The sequence below is a fragment of the Lycorma delicatula genome, chromosome 1, assembly GCF_047948215.1.
Source record: "Lycorma delicatula isolate Av1 chromosome 1, ASM4794821v1, whole genome shotgun sequence".
Taxonomy (NCBI): domain Eukaryota; kingdom Metazoa; phylum Arthropoda; class Insecta; order Hemiptera; family Fulgoridae; genus Lycorma; species Lycorma delicatula.
The window spans coordinates 143,617,633-143,643,074 of record NC_134455.1 but is presented as its reverse complement, the minus strand read 5'-3'; the positions used below and the strand labels follow the sequence as shown (position 1 = coordinate 143,643,074).

At 32.6% G+C, this 25,442-nt stretch overlaps 1 protein-coding gene across 2 annotated transcripts in view; it reads right to left on the bottom strand.

The window, feature by feature from the left end:
* LOC142323424 (NADP-dependent malic enzyme-like) overlaps positions 1-25,442 on the bottom strand; it is a 138,230-nt gene that overhangs the window by 103,940 nt on the left and 8,848 nt on the right. Inside the window, exon 1 of one of the 2 annotated variants that reach the window (XM_075363033.1) lies at positions 5,294-5,310. The exons of the other annotated variant lie outside the window; for it this stretch is intronic. Coding sequence (XP_075219148.1) covers positions 5,294-5,295 — 2 coding nt within the window. The 5' untranslated portion in view covers positions 5,296-5,310. Of the gene's footprint in view, positions 1-5,293; positions 5,311-25,442 lie in introns of those variants that run through there. 2 annotated transcript variants of the gene reach the window in all.

Below are 25,442 nucleotides of genomic sequence, written 5' to 3'. Positions count from 1 at the left end.
CAGTAAAGTTTGATTACTGCTACTACTGCAAATTCTATTAACAAAATAATAATAACGCAGTGTGGACAGTTTGTTACACTAACAAACTTCGTTGTGACTGAAAACAATTAAACACGGTTAAAGTTTTATTAAAACGGGAATGTCTATTTTCTAACAGTATATCTCATCACACCTTTTAGTAAACTACTGAAAATTATTCGAACTTGCTGTTTAGACAAGTGTATCAGACTCTCACTTAAGTTGTTTTTGAAAATATTAAGTAAATCCAGGCTTTAGGACTATCTGCATTATTTATCAAAAAAAAAAAAAAAAAAATCATAAATAACTAACTTATCAAAATATTTTTTTCTTATTTGTTGATAAGACTTGCGAAGTGGTTTTGGTCTCGAGAGATATTGATCAACACTTCACACTCGTGACGTGTTCGTAGTTGATTGGCAAATATTATATTTTTGTACATCTCAGGGGTTATTTTCTGGAAATTTTATTTTCTAGATAATAGAATTCGTTTGCTTTTTGGCGCAGATCACAGATTTGTCTCACCACCAGCCGTGATTCGTGGAACCACCAAACCATGTGTATGATTGTGCTTCATGAATTTTTCTTTCTCTTCAAACTTCTGTTGATTCTTGGCGGCTTGATTAAACACCACCAGCCGTGATTCGTGGAACCATCAAACCATGTGTATGATTGTGCTTCATGAATGTTTCTTTCTCTTCAAACTTCTGTTGATTCTTGGCGGCTTGATTAAACGCCGACGAATTTTATTAGCTGTGCCTATATCCAGAAGCAAAGAAAAAAATATTTATCATCCGATGACCTCGAAAATAAATTACACATTTTCGTCAAAATCATAAACTCCGTCTTTCCTGCTGTTGTAATTCTTATACTTATAATTTCTGTGTTTCCTGATGCTTAATTCGCTGATATATCGGGATGCACTACTGTATTCGTTAGATAGCACTATTATATTTTACGTAAATCGTATTGCGAAGTCTTGGAATTTTGTTTTTCAATTAATATTTGTATACGTTATAATTTAGCGAACAACACATACACACACACACCAAGTTAAAATTGCGGTTTTTTTTTAGAAGGTGTCGTGTGGATGAAGTAAGTTTAAATTTCCGCTTTTTCATATTTGTGATGTCTTGGTTGTTTGTCCATTTCTCAAACAAATGTTTGTAAAATAAAAATAGTGTAACGTAGCAGAATATAAATAAACATTGCGACCGTCTGAAAGTAAAAATCTATTCTGTCTGTTTTAAGACGTGAAAGATTTCCATCTGTAATATATATCTTTACTCCTTCATCTGTTTAATCGTATGTGCCAATATCCTTTGTTGGCACAGAATAAACTACTAACCGGTTCGGGTGTTCCAAGGTCGTGGAAGAGGAAGAACAACGTGTTCTCGACCGTACCTGTGAAGCACAGTGACAGTAATTAAAAAATCGTATAAAGGAATCTATCCATCGAATGAAATATTATCCGTTTGCACATTTATTTAATGATCTTTGAATGATCTCTTATTTCTGTATTCTTTTACTTTGGAATTCATTGTGCCTTTGTATTAATTTAGACCTTGTACGATCGGGTTTCTTGAAATAACTTAAAATCACGTTTTCTACGTGAGTATAGATGTTATTTTGTGTATCGTGATACCAGTCATCTTTATATTTTTTTCAGGCCAACTATTAACTTACAAGTAAGTCTCTGTCGGTAAACCTAGCAGTACGGATACCTTAGTACACGATTGCTTCATGTTTACAGATATTTTATGAACATTTTTTAAATTAGTTATCAAATATACATTTGTCGTTAACGTGGGAAATATTGTGTTTAGGAGAAGTAAAATATAATTATCCTATGTATTTTTAAGCTTGTGTTTGGTAGGTGTGAATTTATTCATATTAATATTCTAGCACGAACTATAAGGATGAATACGAAAGATAATTAGGAAAGTCGTGACATAAATTAGCGATAAGATGTGCCTATCTTATAACTACGTACAAAGTCGCCGTGGGTGTGTATGTATGACAAATTACGCAGTCTGTCATGTTTTCCTGGTGTTATTGAAATTTAGTTCTTGTAAAACCGACCGTTGGAGAGGATAACAGCCTAAATAACATTTAAAATGATTTCCTGATTTCCTGATGATATATATATATATATATATATATATATATGTGTATATATATATATATATACACACACACACACACACACACACACAGACAGACGAGAGAAAGTGTATTTTTTTAAATAAAATTAAGGCCCCCCGAAACAAACCCCATACAACGCATTTCACGATATAGGTTAAATTGATCAGGTGATATACCACCAGAAGCCAAACTTGCTTATAGAATTTTTAACCTTTCCACATTTACTATTTCTATCCTCTAGGTGTCTCTAAACATAAAAAAAAATTCCGGGAAGCGATTACTTTTTTACCAATAGTAATACTTTCCCTCTCTTACTATTTATAACAGCAGAAAAAATAAACCGATTGAGGAAAAATATAATCGATGTCGCATACAGGAAAATTGTGGTAATATTTTTAATAGATTGAAATGTTTAACTGGTGACTTAATCTTTAGTAAAAATTATACTACTATTGCAACAACAAAAAATGTTTTGATGCACATAACCATCGCAGAGATAAATAAACATACAACAAACACATACGTAAAACATTCAACAAAAACTGGTAGTTAATCGATGACCAACCATCACATTCTGGGTTAGTTAATAATACCTGTAATAAACACCCAGCTGCTACCACCAGAAAAATAAATTTTAAGAATTAAAAAGACTAAGGAGTGGCAATTTTACTTCATAGAAATAAAGGAAGACATCAAAACGAAACAGTGTCAAGTGATGTAGGAATTAAAAACATATTAAAGAAAAAAAACGTAATTTTCTTACAGCTAAATCAAAGTTTCTTTTAAATAAAATATAAATATGTTGACAAAAAAACAGAAATACTAACAGAACGTTTTCGTTTACGTAGTTTTAGATAAGCTGATTTAGCCGTATCAAACAATTTTAAATCAAACGAGCATTCTCACACAGTCAGTAACCCACCGTGAGTATTACAACATATCTAAAAATAAACTAGCCTCATAACAAAGTGAGCGGTTTCTCTACTTCACTTCGCGTTCAGAATAAATTTATAAGCTTAATTTAAAAAAAGTACAATTCGACACATATGAAAAGTCATATTTTTAACAAATAGCTACAATATAGGCTACAATCATTTAAATTCCCTCACTAATAATTACGGTAGTTCAACACAAGATGAAACCGGATCAATCCGTACTCACTCTAAATGAATTCTTTTTTTTTTATCATACTAACTGAACTGTCGGGAATTCTTTCCGCTAAATACAGTAGATCGTTTACGTTTGTTAAGACTGAATGTACTCTTTAACTGCATATTTGTATACCTATTACCATTCGCCTTTTACTGTTCTACCTTCCAAAATAAATAAAAAGGTAAGCAGCACAAGGGATTAAATCTTAAAAAATACTGTTTTATCAGAACAGAGAAATTCGAAAAGCGCTTCCGACAAAGATTAAAATCAGATTAAGGTAAGACAAGATTAACTTTTTCTTAATTACAAACTGAACAAGTAATCTCAAAACCTATTTCGACAAAAAGACGATAGACAACGGTTCATAAAATACTTTCTACAATGTTTTACAATTGAACTTTTTTGTTGATAAAAACTAATAAATATTAGAAAACAGCGTTTCCTTGAATGTTGACGAAGAAAACAACAAGAAATTTATCTTTTTCTTTTTAAATACCATTGATAAAAGATGGATTCAACCACAATATTATAAAAAATGGGGAAAAATGTAATCCGCCTCCTCGTAGTGCACCTTGAGTAACGCTTTATGGCTTACTGAGTTAGCTCGTGATGGCAGATCTTGATGGTAATCAATCCAGACATAAAGCAGTCCCCCATTCGTTTGTCCGGGAGAGGAATACATTAAAATTTAATAGTATCGGATTTGATAGGTTTAAGGTATTACAGTAGAACGCCACACGTGAAAAGTCCCGCATTAAGAACACAGACTTTTAGAAAACATTACAGGAGGAAGACATTTCTGTATTTATAATCCTACAAACTAACACTACAAACGAGACATTAAATATGTTATATTCAGTAACTACCAAATGCACCTTCTTCCAAAATCTTGTCAGGTTGCCAGTGGTATCCTAATCGGTGTACGAAGAGAATTGGTGACTTTAAAATTTATATTAAAAGTACGGATGGCATTGATCTTTGTGAAATGATTAAATCGGATTTGCAGGTAAAGAAACAGCATTTTCGGATGTATGAATTGTAAAACCCCCTAACCATGTGCCGAATAAAGATTTTATAAATGAAGATGATAAAACTTTAACTGCAGATGATTTCAATGCACAATTTTTCGGTATAGGATACCTAGACACTAACGGTGCTGGTAGGGCAATTCCAGACTTTATCAACAAACTGCGAACGGCTCCTAAATGTCACTGATAACACTTACGTACTTGCACTACAATGGATCAACAACGAATCCAGATTTAACTATGGTCTTCACTGATATCCACTGCAGAAACAGAAAAAATGTCGTGGTAGAAGCGGGTTGTAGTCATCGCATGATAGTTATAAGAGTACGGCTTGATGGGAGGAAGAAAACAAGACATCTCAGAAAAACCAGGTACAGTTGGAATTTACTTGGAAAAAAAGCTAGTCGCTAACAACTCTGATTTCATCGCAACATCCGCTCGTAACAACGCCCTAAAACTAAGCTGTCTTATATGAAGGTCGCTGCAAAGCTTGTACCCAAAGGTAAGGTCTACATTTGCAAGCCCTTCTCGAGTCCTTATCAAAATGAAATGAAAGAGAAGCCTGGAGGAATGCGAAGAAAACCAAATTGGTGCGGGATGTAGTTGAGTGGAAACGTAAGGAAGCAGTAATGAGACAAGAAGAGATTAGATCAAAAAAGGATAGCTTTTCCAAGTTTCTGGGTACTGTAATCTATAGGGACAAGTCCAGCAAGGTCTCCAAATCTATATCTTCCTTGGATGGTACTCGAGAATCATGTAAGCAGCCAGTCACTAGTTGCCGGAAGATGATTCTTCAAGATAGAAAACTTGCAAAAAGCTTACCAAATACTTTACAAAGTACACACAGCTGCCAAAAAAACTTAAGGGGAAGGAGAAATATATAAAGCGACAAATGTTAGGGGCCTGGAACGACAAATGTCAAGACGACTTCAATGATGAATTCACCGTACATGAGCCTGAAAGGGCGGTCCACTTCCTGAAGAACAAAAAGGCGCCTGGTTGTGATATGATAGTAGCAGAATTCTTCAAAAACCCTGGGCCGGTTGCGTTGCGGACGTTGCTGTCACCATTAAGCCATATACGTAAATCAGATATCTCAGCAAACTGGAGGAAGGCAATAATAATGATTCTGAAACCTCGAAAATCTCCTGACACTCCCTATCCAGCTTCCACCCGATTTCTCTGACCAGGGTTTCGGCTAAAGCTATGAAGAAAATGGTTCAGTGCTACGGCTCACCTATTTCCTGCAAAACAGAAATATTATTTGTCAAGAGCAGGCAGGTTTCAGAAAATATCGATTAAACACGAAAAAACTTTTACGGTTTAGCCAGGAAATCGGGTTTTAGTAAACAGAATGTTGTGTTCCTCAGGGAGCCTTCTGAGCCCGGGCGTGTTCAACATCAGGATCAACAACTTGCCACCTATCCTACAGAAAATAGGAAAGAAAATAGAAGACAGCACTTTATGCAGATGTCCTTGTTATACGGGTTTCATTACCAAAAAACAAAATACACGTACCAAAATGAATACAGCCCTCATTCCAGCAAACTGGTCCTTTGAGAATAGCATGTTGGTAGTACAGACAGGACCTTTTACAACATATTCTTTCTAATGCATTCTCTCTCAGAGATTATTTGGTTATGAGGGCGAGCAATTGCAGTGTGGCGAACGCAAATACTTTGGTGTGTTCCTGGACACAAAGACTACAGGGAAGAAACATGTAGAAAAGACGTCTGAGAAAATAAGGAATAGACTAAACATTCCAGAATGCCCATTACGCACATTCAACCCTGAAGCTAGGCTGGATTTAGGTGAGCCTTGGGAAAATCGAATATTGATGGAATGCTATTGAAGGTCATCGCACAAACATTTATACAAGATCACTATTCCAAGCCAGAATGGTCCCATATTTGTATAAATAAGGGACCTTTCTGGCTCGGGCCAGAATGAGCCCGAGTATTGAGTCCAAAGAGCCAGAGTCAAAGGGCCGTTGGTATCAACGGCTCTTTGACGAATCATGGAAGGTTCGTTGGAGTTGGTATCTATGGTTCTCTTTTCAGTTTTTATTTATCTATTGGATAACATCAAACTCATTTCGATGGAGCGCTGGAAGCAATTAACATTGCTTTAAAACAGCTGTTGGCCAGATCTGAAATTCTCAAAAAAAGTAGTAGTATTGTTTTGTGATTTTAAACCTGCCCTCCAAGAAATCTCGTTGTACTGTCTTTCAGTAATGTCAAGAATATCTGAAATTAGGCAGTTGGTTGGTAGATTAGGTGACGTTGACGTTTCAGTTATCTTTCAATGAATACCACATCTCACATTGGAATTGACGGAAATGAGAAGGTTGGCCGAATCGTTGGCGAAACAAGGAAACCGAATAATGATGACTAAAACATGTAGCTTGCCTTACCACTCCATTAAAAATGTTTTAAATCGAAGGTTTCTGAATTACCTAACAACTCAGATGGAAGGAAAACATATATGTATACCTCTAATAGCGAAAATATAAATTCTCGCCAAAGGGAATCTGTGGCAATCTTCAGAATGACTAAAGACTACCATGCAGAACATCTTTTCAGGATGAAAATCCTCGTATCTCCTGTGTGTGTTTATCTATAGAAGTGAAGATTCTGTTATCAATTGTGTGCATTTAAGAATATGTAAAGAACCAATTGATTACAGAAACATGTCTGACGAAACTATGTACTGGAAGGCCAGAAATCTAATGACACTACATGAATAGATTCAGCTTTGAATAAATATTACAACAAATAGCCCAAATGGAGGTTTTGTTAAAAATTGGTTATGTTATTCATACGATATATGTAGATAGAAATAGATCGGAATGACTGGCTGATCCCCTAACTTTTCACATAAAATATCGTACCTGTGTTCATAAACAATAAAATGAGATTTTCAAATTAAGGAATAAGAAACCCAAAACATAAATTTATAGTCCGCAACCTTCCGGCACCTCTGTCGGTATCACAGCGTAACCTTCTCGTCTTAAATCACTACAAAGTTAAAAAGAACTAGAAATCCCTTTTATATGATTGCTACCCATATTTTATCACATTACTGTAACAATTATGATTCCCTTAAAAATAATCATTCTATCAAATATTTTTTTCTAAAAATATCATAATATTTTCATTCAACGACGCACTGTACTTAACACTAGTTTCCATGGACAAATGTCTGCTAATTACAATTTAATAACAAAGAAAACTAAACAAAAAAACTACTAAAAAACATAAATCAAATAGTTATAAAAAATAATAAATCCATTTAAGTTTCTATTTGATAACAATTAGTTAAATGGTTCTTAAATAAATATTGAAAGTACTAAGAATAGAAAAGAAAAAACACACTTAAAAGATAAATTGTATTCATTAAAAAAATATTTCTCTTAAAGATTTTAGTTTACGGCATTATAAAATCCACAGTACTGTCGTAAGTCGGTAATATTTTCATAAGCTACCCATTGGTTTATTAAGTTAAGATTTTTAAAAGCAAAATACTTACTTTTTGAAATTATATCAGATTATTGTTAAAAAATTGTTATGTTTTAGTGGTTTGTAGATTGCAGTTAACGCAGCACTTAGTGTACCCGTTTCCTCTCATGGGAAAACCTACGGAAACTGCACAATTGGAACAAAATACCTTTTCAATTTTCTTGATAAATAGATCTCATTTCATTGACAATATTTTAAAGATGCTATAATTAAAACTAATTAATCTCGTTAAAAAATCATTTAAATATAACTGGAGACCAAGATACCAATCTTTTTTAAACAAGTTCATTATCACCGAAACGAGCTAACTTTAATGATGAGGATGAATATACGGTCCATATATTATCATTTTTTAATTACGTACATAGCTATTTTGTCGGAACCAAAAAGCTCTGATCAAAAAAGGTTGTAAAAACACGTTATCTTTTTAAACACAAAAGAAGCGTTTCTTCGGTTAAAATGAATCTAAATAAAATATCGTAAAATCAGAAAAGACTTTCTTTCTGAATCTTACGTTTTATTTTTTTACATCTCTTGGTTAGAAAAAAATTTAACGGTCCTTTCTCAAGCGTCTTCGTTTTCTACACAAAACTATAATCCGTTAATGGACGAGGAAAGATAGCGCATAGGAGTTATTGAAATTTCAGTATCATTTAAGTCGGTAACAATAAAACTGTGGTGTAGCACACGAGGCTCTGACTTTTTCAGTCGGAGAATACACATTTGCGTCTGCTGAATACGTACCGCTCCCTTTAAAGACAGGCTCATTTCTTCTAACCGCGAACACTTTTGTAATGATTTAAAGAACCGATTTTACCAGTTTTTTTGGTCTTTTTTTAGTAAAAGACTTTAAAAGTCTGTTCAAATCCCTTAAAGTTTGAGTTCGCTGTACAAACACGAATCATCACATCTCTTGTGACAAACTTGCATCCGATTCTTCCAGTTTACGTAGAAAACGTTACCTGCTATCATCGTAGACAGAAAAACGACGTCGAGTAGTATCCACATTTAATCTCTATTTGTATTCTATCCCTTATAACATTCCTGATTACTTACCCGAACGACTCTGCTGCATGTACAGTAAATCTAAGTAAAATTAGTATAGTTGGTTTATTCAATCGATTCTGAATATGAATTGGGTAATGGCGAGCGGGTGTAATGGAATGTCTAAGATGGGGAGGGAAATGCACTGTTACGCGGTGTAAGACTGCTCAGCCTTCAATCGTTCGACACTATTGTGTGTATTTGCTCTTTAACAGAACTAACTTTAATACTATGACAAACAGTATTTTTCTAATAAAAATTCAAACAATATTTTATGTTATAATGTAACAGGGATTCTTTTTTTACATATCACTCATATGAATTACAGATTCATATGAGTGATATATAAAAAAAAAGCTAGCGTACACACTAACTATTAAATATATAACATGCCAATAGGATAGCGATAGAATTATATCCCAGAAAGGTAAAGAAATAAAAATTTACAATCTTCTTTGAAAATATCTATTCATTTTTTTTTTAAATCTGTATTACAATTTTTTATTTATTATAACTTTTTAATCATTTTTTATAGACATTTATTTATTTTACAAAGAAATTTTACATTATACATTTACTTACATTATTGATTAGAATATTATAAAGAGCAAAGAAGCTACTAGGTATAAGAAAGACTGAGAAAATAAAGAATTGAAATCTACAAAAACATTGAAAAAGAAAAATCTAGAGCAAACAACAAAGATATTCTTTCTATAAACAATTTAGAGAAAAGCGTAGAAGGTTTGGGCAACAGAAATCAATACGCTTGAACCACCAAAAGAGTAGGTCGGCTACTGTTATTACAAGTCAATCCCTAGGCCCGAAGGTATAAATATTGCCGCGAACCAGGGAACTTCAGTTTCAGTGCGATAAATGAGACGACAATTGGCGAGAGCAATCGAAGTGAACGGTAACAAAGGAAAGAAGAGTGCAACACGAGTAATCAGATTTGGAACAGAGTTGTCTATGGTTAAATATGAGAAGCTTTTCGGTAACCAAGTGGCATTATTCATTTATAAAAGCGCAAGCTAGTTTCCTTTTGTAAACATTAAAAGTAAATAATTCTTGTATAAAGTGAATTGCATCTTCTGATTGTATCTTACTGTTGTGATCTCTTATTAATTTTGTATTAGGGATTGTAGAACTCATAGTAGAATGAAAATTGTATTTGCGATTTAATTGACTTATTTTATACAAAGTATTTGCTATCACAATATCCTCGTCGAACCGCGAACACGCGATAATATTCCCGAAGATTAAAAATTCACTGAGAAAGATGGTGTTGCATGCCTGAAACAAGTAAAGAGATATCTGGTTCAGCTGAACATAATTTTAAGCGAAAATTTGGGTCAAGGTTCAGTTTATTACGAAATTTATTTTTTATTATCACCCATAGCAGAAAATCCAGTTTCATAAAGATACGTGGTAGAAAATGAGATTTAAAATAACAACGCTTTTCTGGACGATTAATATCAATTTTTTACCTTTAGCCACAATTTACATAACTCTTCTTAACTTAACATAACTTAAAAAGAAAAAATTCCATCGCAAGATAGTCCTATCATAGATTCTGTTTCACAGCGGATAACAACAGTTCATCAATTATGAGCTTTACCACACTCTGCTATTATAAGGCTCACTAAGAAAGATGCCTCGACCATTTTTTGAGTACTACCTATAAAAGACATATTTTTCTTTGAGCATATTTTCTCTCTGACAATTTTCGAACAGATAATCCTTAAGGTTTTGTTTTCTAATGATGAATGTTTATACTAAAGTGTCTCAATAATCTTTTGTTTTTATTTTGTTATTTTTGTTTTTTAATTTTGCGGTTTTTTTAATGTTTTTTTTTTATTGCGGTTTTATGCTTTGGTTTGAAAGAATTTCAAAGCAGATTACACACTTAGGTCCTGGCTCATTGTTTACATCCGTGACAATAAATCCAATATTAATGAACTCGGAATCATTTTTTTAAAACTCTTCGTATTCAAGGAGGAAAAAGATCTTGAATTATCATAAATTCTGATTCTGAAATATAACTCAATGATAAATGGTTTTTAATTGACGATGTTTTCCGTAGTAGCTATATTAAGCCCCTTATCAATGTTGATTTATATTTTATGTCGACTAAACTAAATTAAGTCAAGCAAAGTAATTTAAATAAGTACGTATATAACGAAATGTCCCTTTCGAAATATATATGCCAAAACTACCACTTCAATTAAAAGTAACATATTTTCAAATCAGATTATTACAGTGTGTGTGTAAAACACCGAAAACAACTGTATCCGTCTATCTGCAGAATAACCACTGACGACTCCTTAACTGCTGGAGAAAATCAGGACAATTCTTTTATAGTGCCCATTAAGAAATCTGTTCGATCCGTACAAGTGCGACGCGGTGCATGCGTGGGACAGACAAAGTCGCTACATATACGCTATGGAATGTAAGAACACATCGGCGTTGCGTGTTCGTTCTTGCTAGCCGAACAACTGTCGCTAAATACAAATCGTTTCTTCAAATTAAGGGAAAAGGAAACGCACGATAAAATACTTTTGTATTATACACGTACGTCTGAAAAGTTCCTGAACTAAATTAAATTAAAACACAGATTTAAAGATAAACTAATTTAATCACATCAGCCCTCTACATAGAACCCTTCTCTAGTTATACACTCGCTGCAGCGCCGGTAGAGCCCGTCAAAGAACTCACTTTGTGGGACCGCCTTCAACTGCTCGGTGCAAGCCCTTTGGATGGCCGGAATGTCGTCGAAAAGCGACCTTCAACTTGAGTTTCGGGAACAAAAAATAGTCTGCTAGTCTGCTGGAGCCAAGTCGGGTGGGATAAGACGGTGATTTGATTTACAGTGTAATAACGTGTTAAAACTGTTGCCATGTGTGCCAAGGCATTGTCGTGCAAGAGTCTAATTGCCCGGATCCCATTATTCGGGCCGGATTCGACGAATGCGACGCATCAGGCGTTTCATTACTTCCAAATAAAATTTAGAATTCACGGTTTGACCGGTTGCGCGCGTACTTTTGCAACGATTTCGTCGTGAACAGCTATTGCCGGCCTCCAGCTTCGTTCGTCACCAACCGCTCTCTACCGTCTTTAAACAGTTTCCACCGCGTGTATGTTGTAGTACGAGATGCGGCTTCATCACCGAACGGTTGCTGTATCGTAAAATAAGTTTCAACGAAAGAGTTTTGAAGTAGAACACAACATTTTATCGCGCTTCTCTGTTCCATGTCGCGAGCTCGCATGAACACAACGTACACGGCCGAATATATCTCGAGACTGGAGAGACGAAACGCGATGAAATTTTGTACAAAAACTCGTCAGACATCGTACTATATAGTTCCTTGGTTGTCCGAGAGATGGCGCTACTTGTATCTACTACAGAAGTTTAGTTCAAGAACTTTTCAGACATACCTTATAATATATAAAAAAAATTTGAGTTCTGCTAATCCTGTATTAATAATAATAAACGTCTGTTTTATAATAATTTATGATAAAATTGTAATATTTGTATTATAATCTTTTTTTTTGTATTGTGTCTGTGCACCATCAATTCTACGCGAAACACAATTTGAGAACCGCTGATCTATAACAAATGGTATTTGTTAATATTAAATCAAAATGCTTGTTAGGTAATGCAGTGGCGCTTCGAAGCCTAAGTAAATGTCATTATGCGGATTTTAAGGATCTCGTGGCTAATTTTTGTGTAATAACAGTTCATACATTAAGAATAATCGAAGGAGGAGACGTTAACTGATAGAAAAAAAGAATATTCAATATTTTTACGGATAAAATTCGTCCACAATAAACAAAATATTAAATGTTAATATCCAGGATGTGCTTTACGGAAAATAAAATATAGTTTCCAAAAAAACCATCACAGAATGCCTATTTTTTGAAGCTACAGAATCCGGAATTAGAATTAATTTCAATCATTAAACACCTCGAAAAAGTTTAAGGAGCATGAGAACCGACAAACGTAAAACTTTGATTGAAAAACATGTTATAAGCTTTAAACGAATGTCATGTTTGAAGAGAACGCAAGAATATAGGAGAGAAGGTAGGCCTATCTATCATATTTTATGATTCCAACATTCATTCAAAGAGTCGTGGAAGGACTGATAAATCTCTTAACGGTTACAATAGGAACATTTTGAAAGGATCAATAGTCCATGCTAGTAGGGGAATAGAAAATGTCCTTTTGGTTTTTAAATTAGGCTAGAAAACAGAGGACTGCCAGAATCAAATGAACACGGAAAAGTAGAAAACGGATTAAAAGCAATTTGATCAGACACCTTACTGAAAATTCAATTTTGGTGGTAGATAATGTTCCATAAAACAAAAAACGCATCCTACATCAGAATTCAAATAGTACTGAATAAAAGAAAGGAATATTCGAGCTCTAGAAGTACGTTCAAATTTGAACTTTATTATCTGGTAAACAATCCACGGTACGAGGAATATTATTTTGATCGGTATCGGAAAGAGGTCATAAAATAATGAGACTCCCAATTCTACGGGCCCGAGCTAAACCCGAAGTAATTAATTTGGAAAAAATAAAAAACGATCGCTACACACACTATTACGAATAACATTAATAAACTGGAAGAAATAGAGGGAAAAAATTTAGAGAACCGGAAACCGAATTTTTAAAAACGTATTACGATCGCGTTATAAAATTAAATGATGGCTATTATGAGACGGACGGTAATATTGGATCTGGAAAGACGTAATAATGATGAACAATCTGAGAGTGAAATCTACGATTCAGATGAAACAGATAGTACTGAGCATTGTGTAGACTAAATATTTCCAAATAAAAATTTGTATCACATTTTATAAAACAAACAAAATAAAATTGAACGACTGAGTAAAATAAAAATAAAGATTCCGTAAAAAAAAAATTAAACCGAAATCGAAAAACGATCGCAGAAAGTTAAGAAGCAACATGTAGAGAGAAAGGCTTTTGTTGCTTGTAGAAAGTCATACAACGCATACACTCAGACAAACGCATAGATTCGCCCCGTTCAAAGACTACAACATATAATTCCCTCTACCGTTCTTCACAAAGCGTCTAAAACGCCCCTTCCAGACTGCACAAAAACTACGCTTACAAAACTTAGATGTACTGTATCTTAACGTAAACGTTGTGACGTTTGCTTTATAATCGTGATACAATCATCGCGTGAAAGTCGCAATACAAAAATTAAGTAAGCATATTTTTATGGATTTTTACACACACCCCACCACCCCAATTTATTCTGGTCTGATTTTAGAAGATCTTTTCCCAGAATTCTTACGTAATATTTTTAGTACTACGATACATTTTTAAAAAACACACGGGCAAAACAAAATTTTCCCCCCTAAAAAAAGTTTATTTTAAGATTTCCTGCTCCCATTGTTTACTCTAACACAAGTGCTATGTAGATATTTTCATTTTTCAATTAGTAAAATTAAAAAACATTTTATAGTGGTTGATAGCGGCCCTCTTACTGTCGTTCCTCATCCTCATCTGTATTTGATGATGACGTTAGGTGCTTTAACACTAACGATTAAAAACCTACAAACCGAATGTTTTATGTTTCCTTAATATGTAAAAATATTTTATTAAGATAAAGTGTAACAACAAAAAAGTACTTTTAAAAATAAATAGCTGTAACAGAATTTAAAAAATGGAGTTAATAGTTTTATAAATAATTCTTTCACCTGAAACTCTTTTTTAAATTATTTTATAAATTACATCTAATATTACTACAATAATATTTTTCTATTAAAGCCGCACATTCAAAGTTGGAAAATAAAACTAACGCAATAAAGCGATAATGAAGAGTCTATTTAACATCAGATAATTTATTATTAAATCATAAAAATAAAAATGATATATTTACTACGATTTAATAACTTATTTCGTAAAAGTAATTGATTGCTTCATATATCTTAATCAAAGCGTTATGAATAAGATTTAACACGACACGAAAATAAGGATTTAAATCAAAGCTAATTTTATTTTCTTAGAAACTATTTCAATTTTAACAGAATTTTTCACGACAAAGAGAAGAAGAGATTAGTTATTAAGTAGTTCAAACGTCATATTTTAAAATATAATGTCGGTGTTCTTAGTAAAGATTTTAAGACAGATTTTCATAACGAAATGAAATGAAATAGCACATGTTAGCAAGAACTAATTAGAAAATAAAATGGACCACCTGCAATTTTTACCATTATTATGAAAAAAGTTATTATTATTATTAAACTTCTAACTAATCGTCAAAGACATAGCATGCCAAACAAATGTAATGTAGTCTTATGTAAATTGAATGCATTTTGTGCAAAAAAAAAAAACAACAAAATTTCAGTTATATCGCAATGTTCAAAAACTTTATTAAATTATTTATGAATAATTTTCTCTGCAAAACGGTTATTTCTCGGCAGAAACAACGTAAAAACAAAGTAAGAAAGGTGATTAATTGACTAATAAATCTATATATGCACATATAGTTGTTAAATTAATTTATTTTCGTTATCAGTTATAGCTGCATAGTAATAAAATTTTGACAAAAAGTAACTCGAAAAAACCAATCAACTTTATAAAAAGCAGTAAACAAAACACATTTTAAGAAGCAGAGTAATTTCTGTTATCATTTCTTTAAATTAAATGTTTATAAAACTGCAATTGATTTATTAACTTTACCTGTTTTTTTATTAAACTAACAGTGTTGTTAAATTATGACAAAGGCTTAACGTAGGACAAAATTAACCGAGGATACAGTTTTATGCTAAAAACAAGATTTAAAATGGGATAAGTTTCGTTGCAATAATTCATAAAAAATGTATAAAAATAATTTAATTGTATACAATATACTAAAGTGTAAATTCACATTTGTAATACATTTATAAATATACCGCATAAATAAATACGATTCGCTAAGTTAAATTCACAGTCTTGAGATGAAGTATACAATTCGGATGGAACACCCGTTACATCGTCTTTGTAACGGATACGACACAAAACATAGATTTAGTCATTAAGCTAATGAATGAAAAAGGAAATTTCAAGACAAGCCTAAAAATGTTTTGAGAATCAACCTAAAATGACAAAAAAAGATATACTGACACTATTATATTTTATATTATTCATAGTGCTAAATAAAATTAAAATTAAGAAAAGTAAAATAAAGTAAGAGGAAGTAAGCAAGTTCAAATAAAATACAGCGCTGTAAACGACCAAAATAAATATTTTGTCACTACCGAATAAATCAATGAATAATTCGCGCTTTTATCATCCCGCATGTGAGAAGAATCAAACTTATTCGTCAATTAATTACATATTACAAACCATTAAAATAAAATACTTCATCAAAGTAAAACAGAAAACACCAGATGTCACACGTAAATCTACATCATAACTTGCTGGAATAATGAACACAAACCACAAAGAAAAAGATTTCTAGCGCCTACCAATGCAGTATAAATCAATAAAATAAGATTTAAAAACGATGTAAAAGTTATTCTATTCCACAATGCGAAAGAACAAATTTATTGAAATCGAACATACGATTCTGATAAATAGACAGCAATGCAAACCACCATTAAAAACAAACATTTATTTTAATTCAGTAATAGCTACCACTCAAAATTATCAATGTAGAGAGTATAAATAACATGAAATATTAAAACTTTTTTTAAACTATATTTGACTCAATTTATTATTAATTATATTACTACTTCCTTGTAAGAAGTAAAGGAAGTACTGTGATCGCGGAAAATTTCGGTTTTCTGATTTCAACGAAAATATCCATTTTGACTAGTTTAGCATGACGTATGTACGCACACGTATGTATCTGGCATAACTCAAAAAGACTGTTGTAATATCTAGTTGTGCACCTCCCCTTTTGATTGCAATCGACTGAAACAAAAGTGTCCAAAAAAGCCCAAAATTCAAAACAATTTGGATTTTGGGCTTTTTTGTAACTGCAAAATAAGCCCTCATTGAGTTTTTCAACAACATATCATAAATGGTACTTATGTTCATTGGTTCCAGTTATATATAGCTAAATTATATTTAAATAATGAAATTTTGGAACTTACAAGGGGAACATCGGTTCGAATCAGACTTCATTTCCTTTTTTTAACTTTTTTTTAATTTAAATGTATTGATTTATTAATAATTATTAACCTCTGATTATAAAAATAATTTTACAATAAATAATAATTCAATAATAATAAAAATATTTTTAAAAATATTAAAAGTTATTAATGAAATAAAATTTTATGTAGTTTTCATTTAAAAAAAAAATGTGTATAATGTAATTTAATAAGCGTACAAGGAAGTCATGTGGTCCACATCAGATTTTTTTCTTAAAATACTGGAATTTTTATATTAATAAAACTAATTTCCTGACAAGACATAAACTTTAATGAAACATTGTTACGCTCTCGGATGAAATCGAAGCTTTAAGCTTTATTCCACTTACAAATAATATGCATTTAACAAAAATACATGTATCGCTGAATTAAAAATCGAAAATAGCAATTCATAAAGGCCAGTTCGAGTAAGAAAAAATATAATCACGATTGAAGACGCGTCACTGACAATAACTGTTACTTGGACCACTGACCGACGTAAATAATCGTTTGTTCGTTCGCTAGTGAACGAAAATCCTAAATCTGATATAAAAATTCTGAAATAATCAAGTTTGTAACTTTTTATCAAAAATCCAAATATTACGGGGTTTTGCATCAAAGGTAACAAAAACTACTGCCCGTACAACAAAGTCCAAGTGTAAAAGCAAAGTCATACTAAAAATAAGCAAAATCAAAGCCAAAATAAAACTGTACATATTTCTGCTAGGCATCAATTGCTAAATGACTCTTCAATAGAAACTTGAGTATATACGATTAGATACCGCTATGATCACCCGTTAAAAATTGCCGGCAGAAAAGCAATGAAACCGCGTCTGATGTCGTTTATAACATCGGTGATGTAAAAACGATTATTTATTTTTTAATGCGGCTTCCCACTTAATACATTTTTACTTTAAAGGGTTCTACTCTCGAGATATTCCGGGTGTTGCGAAACCATCGAGGATCTGAAGGATGAAATTTATTGTCTTGCCCAGGCCCACAAAAAACCTGCCGATGTTTTTTTTTTTAAATAACAAATAATTGTTATCTACAAACATTTTTTTTTGTTATTGCCTCAAGAAATAAATGGAATTGAAAAACAGATTATACATTCTAATGTAAAATGCGTACAGTGAATTATCGGTTACGATACTTTCACCCATCCTATGATTGTGCTCGTGTCATCCGTCAACGATTATTATCATCTGATACAAATATTTGCTTATTTTATTTATGTCACTGGACCAAATAATTATTAGTTTTATTTATTAAATACACAAAGGAATGTTACGACTGCATAAAAATACACACACAAACGGTGCAGCGAAGTAGCTAGTCGCGCTTTCTACAGACTACCACGGGAAGACGGTTAGGATACCGCAAATACAGCGTTCTTGATGTTATTTTTAGTATCGATTGTGCAAAGAAAACCGACCTAGTAACCGACCACGGTTCACGTACGCATCGCTAAAACGATGACATCTGACCTCAAACAGACGTATGTAGAGTAAATACAGTTCACCTTCCTTACACGATATAGCCGTAGCACTGACCCGCATCAATCGTACACATCACGCAAAAAACCATTCCATACAACGCTTACGTTTGATCAGGATCGTAAATTAACATCACAATATTTTACGATCCGATAACACAAATACGATTATCATATTATAGTTTGTTATATGTTATTTATTTGATTATCATATTGTATATGTATAATACATACGATTATCATATTATACGATTATCATATTATAGTTTGGTAACTAAAGACACACCTCGCTACAAGATCACAAAAGATTAATAAGGATGTATTAAGTCGCACATAATTTATGAGTGTAACCGTGAAAAAAATGAGTGAAAGGGTCCGAAAAACCGCATCTTTGCTACAAACAGAAACGTGTAGCATTATTATTCGTCAGTTATGTGCAGCAATATAATTAATAAAAATTAATTTTATGAAAGAAAACAATGTTTTCTACGTTACTGTTGAACTGCAGAACCGCACATAATTGATTAATAATAATTGTAATTCCCGTACATAAAAAGAATGTCCATTGCAGTCTTACAAATAGAGATTTAAAACAATCTTAGACTGAAAGACACTTCCTTAAAGTGGAAACATTTTTAACTAAAATCTAGCAGCTCAAAATCTCGTTAATACAAATTTTTGGTGTTCCCTTGGGTTTTGAATCGGCGAGGTTTCACCGAACTTTTATCAAACCGTGAGATCTTTAACTTTTTTCTTAATTCAAACTTAATTAATCCATAGATGAAAAAATATATTCTCATTATAGACTGTCAATAAAAAAAAATTTGATTTTTTTTAACGGTACTTAATTAAAAAGCAAATTATTTAAAGCTACTAAATGTCAAATATACTTACTACACCTGATCCATTCACTCCTGCAAACACGTCATAAAATTCACCTACAGACTGAAAGAAAGCAATTGTAATTTTATAACTGTGCTAGTACGTACGCTCACGCGCGCACACACTCCTAACATCTGTATCAGCGGGTAGGCTTTTTGTTCACGGAAATATAAAATACAACCATCCAACAGTAAATAATTCATAAATAAGTTATAATTATTAACTTTATACATTTACTTTTCAAGTAAATATAGAAAAAAGAGAAATATATATATTATATATTTAAAAATAAAATATTGTATCAAAATGCAACAAAAAAGGCTGCGAAACATATAGACTCAACTTCGCGGACTGTGGATCTTGCCAGGGACAGGATTAACTACTAAGTGAAGCCTTACATTACACACGCACTTGAAAGAAAACAAAAACACAATAACCATTAGTTACTTACATTTTTTTTAAAAATCTATCAACGTTCGGTCTACTTCAAAAGTGAAGTTTAACAGTTATCACGTACTGGAGCTAAAGGTACTGTTGGCTTAAGTTAAATCCTAATTTCCGGATTCAGTTGACAAATAAAACCAGTTTCTTAAGCTCATTGTCAGATTAAATTGTAATCTGACAATGAGCTTGAAAACATGCTACCGCAAAAAGAGACGGATCCCAGATCGAAAAACCAAAACATGTAACCCACGAATATCTAACATTTCATTTTGTTAAATTTTATCCTACAAAAGTTAGTTATCAACCGTTCTACATAAATCACAAAAGCTATAGCGCTTGAAACGCCGTATTAGGAATTTTAGAAATGTTTGCAGGGGAAGTAATTCAAAATTAAATTTTCTTGCGTTAATCGATGCGTAAATCACAAAAAAAAAATTTCTGACGGAAGAGATTTAAAGCACTAAAATAAAATTTTAACTTCATTAATTTTTTTTGCAATTTTAATCGATATTAGAGTAAGTCGAACCGAATTGAAATATTTTTAAACGATATTTTTAACCTTTAAAAAATACATTCTGAGCAATGTTTTGAAAGCTGTTTTGAGCCGTATTTTGTTTGTCAGCAAAATATCGATACTATACTGTATTATTAAGCAGTAATAAAAAAATACAGAAGACTGTGCGTGAGCTACGTGTTTATCAATGGAGTATATCCATGCATATTATTGCGTGGTACGTTAATATTTTCATTACAGTTAACGAACTGAATTACACTAGCTATCCTATACACCTTTAGATAGGTTTGACATTTAAGAACTACGTAAAAAACTGAAGGTCATTTTTTTCCTTTCGATTGCTTTTCAGTTAACATATGATAATTTACTTCGTTACATATTCCTCTTCAAACGTCTACGAAAAGAACTTAAAAGCAGTTTTAAGTACTTAGTAATAGTGAGTTTAACATACGTAAATAAAAATGAATTGCATATTCACGGCGAATGCAATAAAAGAACGGACAGCCGGGCATCCGCAACAAAATAATCGTTTCAACACTTTTACCTTGCTTGCATTTAAATAGATTAAGAAAATCGATAATATTAAAAAGCTCGGTCTCAAAAACACAGATAGCCGTAAATAAAGAAACTTAGAATAAAGGAGATTACACACGTTTTCCCGATAAAAAGATAACGATTAGAAATCACAGATAAATATAGACTAAAATTACATAAATAAAGAACACATCCAAGACTTCGCAAACAAACCTACGGGAAGCCTTATATAAAGATAAAACATTCAGCACAAATAATTACTGAGCACAATTATCAGGACCGAAACATCTGTAATATTTAAAAATTCGAGGAGCTTTAAAAGGTTCAAAAATGTATTTATTCTATAATGCTAATTTTTAATGCATAAATGAAGTAAAATGCCGGACAAAATCTGATTTTAAAATACAATATATATAAAATAACAAGTAAAAGGTTTTTCTTGGTTCTATCAAAAAAAAGCATTACTTTTAATGAAGTAACAAAGAAACATCCATAAACTAGAAAGCGATTATAAAACTACAGCTCCCATTCTCCGCTTATGAAGTCTACTAGTAATCATCTCGTCAATCTGACTCTGAGATAAACTAAAGATATAACTAGCTTATAATAATAATAATTATGCAAATGAAGTCAAAGTAATTTCAAAAGTGATGAGTAGGTACAATCAAAAAAATTTCAATTCAGTATTAAACGACAAAATCATTCGTCTCTATCGATCCATCTTATTACTCTTTTTATGGTAAAATAAATAATACAACAAACAACATGACCAAACCGCAAAGGTATTTCGAAGGCCGTACGACGATGTAAACCGATAACACAAGAGAAAAGTATTTGCATTTGCTAGCCAAGTAAAAGTCCACAAGAAAGAATAAGATAACGGAATAATCAAACGCTACATCCCTTACAAAAACAGATAAAAAAGATTTTATTAAAAAAGATTATAAAAAAGATTCGTAGCGCTACATCACGCTCGCAAGTGGAAAACTTCTCGCTCAGAGCTTCAATGAAGTCGATGGCCAAAATATTACATCATTTTTACGCATGTGTAGTAATCACCTGGTATTATACCAGGTACCGCTATCTCTATCCATTTCTCCTTCGTCCTCTTGTAGTTTTCAATCTTCACTTCATCTATTAACTTCATCCTTCTTCTTCCTGGCTTCCTTACGCCTTCTACCTTCCGATGCGATTGTCAAGATTCCATTTCCTCTAACCGCATCCTAACCGGTTTCCTTTTCGTTTGTGTACTTCCCGCATATGTACTCTTTTTTTCTTCAATCCTGTTTATCGCTTCCTCATTCCTCATTTTACCCGGCCACCTTACTTTCTCCGTCCTTCTCCATATCCACAACTCAAAAGTCTCGATCCACTCTCCCTTCTCTTCCTCATCGTCCACGCTTCAACAAGACAATCCATAAAAAAATTATGGAGTAATTGCTCCATAATTTTCCTTTTCAAGGAATCGGCTAGTAATTTCCTCTTCTTACTAAAGGCTTCCTTTGCCAACGTTATCCTTCCTTTTATTTCCACTGCGCTCTTCCAGTCCTCTGTCCTCACAAAACCCAAATATCTGCAATCGTTTACTTTTTCTATTCTTCCTTCACTTGTCCTTACCAACAAATCCTCTCGGTTATTTATTTACATTACTTTAATTTTCTCTGCATTCATTTTCATTCGTTGTGTACCGATGTACAGAAGTAATAAGTAACATTTTCTGTCACGGTCACGATGCATCTCCTTCATCTGTATTCTTTTCCCGTCCTTTCTTCATCCTTCTCCCCTATAACCACGCGCATGCTACACTTCGTCTGAACATTTCGTCGGTTTGATTCCTATGGTTTTTCTTATTATTCTATTTCGCTACAACGGCCGACTGTCAGGTATAAGCTCAATATTAGGTACAGACAATATTATACTCGTCGATAACGGTGAGAGACAGAAAGAAATTCATTCCGTAGAAAAATGCAATAATGCTGAGGCTGGTATACGAGCAAAATACGCTATGAAAGACTACGGTTGCGTACCATTTAAAAAGCGCCGTAACACAAACCTCCATAAATGTGATACCGCTGGATAGAGAATTACCTCCTGTTGTGCATCAACAGATTTAAGACAAAAAAAATTTGATGTGGACACCACATAACTTCCTTGTATGCCTATTAAATTATACTGATAAACATAATTTTTGTTTCCTAACATGCGATACATGATTTTACTCTGTTTATTGATGCTGAAAACGAATATAAACTCAGAACCTTTCTATCGCCCACCATTTTTGAAAAAAATGTTAATTTTAATTAAAGGATTTTTTTCATTTTTCAACTATAGCATTTACGTATGCATTTTAAGCTTCTATATTCTATTTTTTTAGTTCATTTTTTATTGTTTAACTTTGTTAATATAATTTGTAAGCTATAAATAAACAATATTAGGCAAATAATTAAATCATATCATAGTCACATATTATGACATATGTATCTATGGTTTGGCGTGAACCAAAGGATCATGTAACAGATTGTTACTTTTATTTAACAAGTGTGTCTGGTTCTATAAAATCTAAACATACTGTAAGATATCCTTCATTGCAATCTGCAATCAGGCCTGTACCTCACAGTGAAATTATTCCAGTTCCTGAGCCATCTGTGAATGTATGTTTCGAAAGCAGCGATGAAGAATCAGGCAGTACTGAAAAGACAACAATGATAATAATGAAAAGGGGAGGTACACAACTAGATGTTACATCAGTCCTAAATCCAAAATTTCAACATCCTACGGCTAAACGTTTTTGAGTTATGCGAGATACGTACGTACGTACAGACGTCACGCCGAAACCAATAAAAATGGATTCAGGGATAGTCAAAATCGATACTTCCGTTGAAAACTGGAATTTTCCGTGATTAAAGTGCAAAAAGTGTTGAAAGTGCAAAAAGGTTAGTTAAAATTCAAATTTCTTTTGCTGACTAACTGATGCGTACAATCGCCACCGACGCCAGTGATACGTATATTTCAATCATTGTACAAGTGTGCTTTCCATGTTGCGAAATAACATTTAAAATCAATGATAACTACAATAATTATTAAATGATTAATTATTTACCTACCGATATTTTACTTGGCAACTTAATTAGATTTAACTTGTTAATAATTAATCACCTAAACTACAATTGACAGTAACATTAATCACACAACACTCGCTTAGGACTCAAGTAGGTTATCGGCGACATATATAATATACATTCTGTAATTTCACAGTAATTATCGGTACATTGAAAAATATCGCTTTTAATTAATTTTGTAGGTGGAATCTTCACATTACTTTTTTATGGAAAGAAAGGAAGCCGGTAGAGAGTAATAAATATGACTGGAAGAGGAATGTTTTAAAATTGTAATTTCTTTATGGAGTCTGAGAGAATGTGGGATGCCAATTACGGCCGGTCATAAAAGTTATTAAGTATTCGAAAAATTAATACATGAATTTTGAAACTGTTCTTCTTTACTGCAATTTGTCTGTTATTTGCTCTATGTATACATTTTTGCTGATATGCAAGCATCAACTATTTGCTTTACATTACCGGTCCCGATCTTTAACACACCGCAGATGAATTAAAAGCAAATCAAAGAAAACCTTGAAAAGGGAACGCCATAAAATCATAAAAAATAAATTTTATAAATAACGGTCGATACATAAAAGAAAACAATACGGGAAGTCAAATTTTTCACAAAACCAAGTTAATATCAAATCTAAACGAGCGGTTTGGAACCCAAAAGAAACCAAAATGTTTACCGCACTTTCTGAGAGCAAGGTTACTGAAAAAAGAGACATGCACCTGAATGTCCACAATTATTAGAGAAACAATGCTTGAAGGACACTTACTGAATCACAATATCCTAGAATATGATGGAATCCATAAGCAACCCGGTGAAGGATCGTGAGCATGGCATATAATTCAACCGTAAATATAAGCTCTGGTGAGGCAGACCTAACATGTAGACTCTATCAACGACCACAAATATCTTGTGACCCAATTACCACAATTTAGAAAAACTACACGGTTAAAAATTTTGTTTTGCTAATATAGCAATGTATTAACGCAGCATTTGGAAGAGATAACGTAGCTCGTTTAAAAATCAGTTTCTAGAGGCAAGATCGTGTAAATGTTATACACTGTACAGTAATTCTCAATAAGCGAGCAGAATATTCAAATCAACAAACAATTTTTCAGTCGGCAATTTACTTAAATTCATAAAGCAATTTGTATCTTGTAATCACAACAAAATATTGGGACATCAATCAGTGATAACAGGAACTGGAACTGACGCTCGACTCCCACGATGGAATTAGATAATGTTCTGCTGGGATTTAACATCAACTGCTCCAAGACAAATAATCTGATGCTCAAAATTTTCGATGATAAAACTGCTCTTCCTTACGAGTATATTCTGAGAAAATCAGACTTCATTCTTACAGTTGTCATGCCACAAAGAGATGAATGAATGGATAAATGGACACTTAGGTGCCAGAT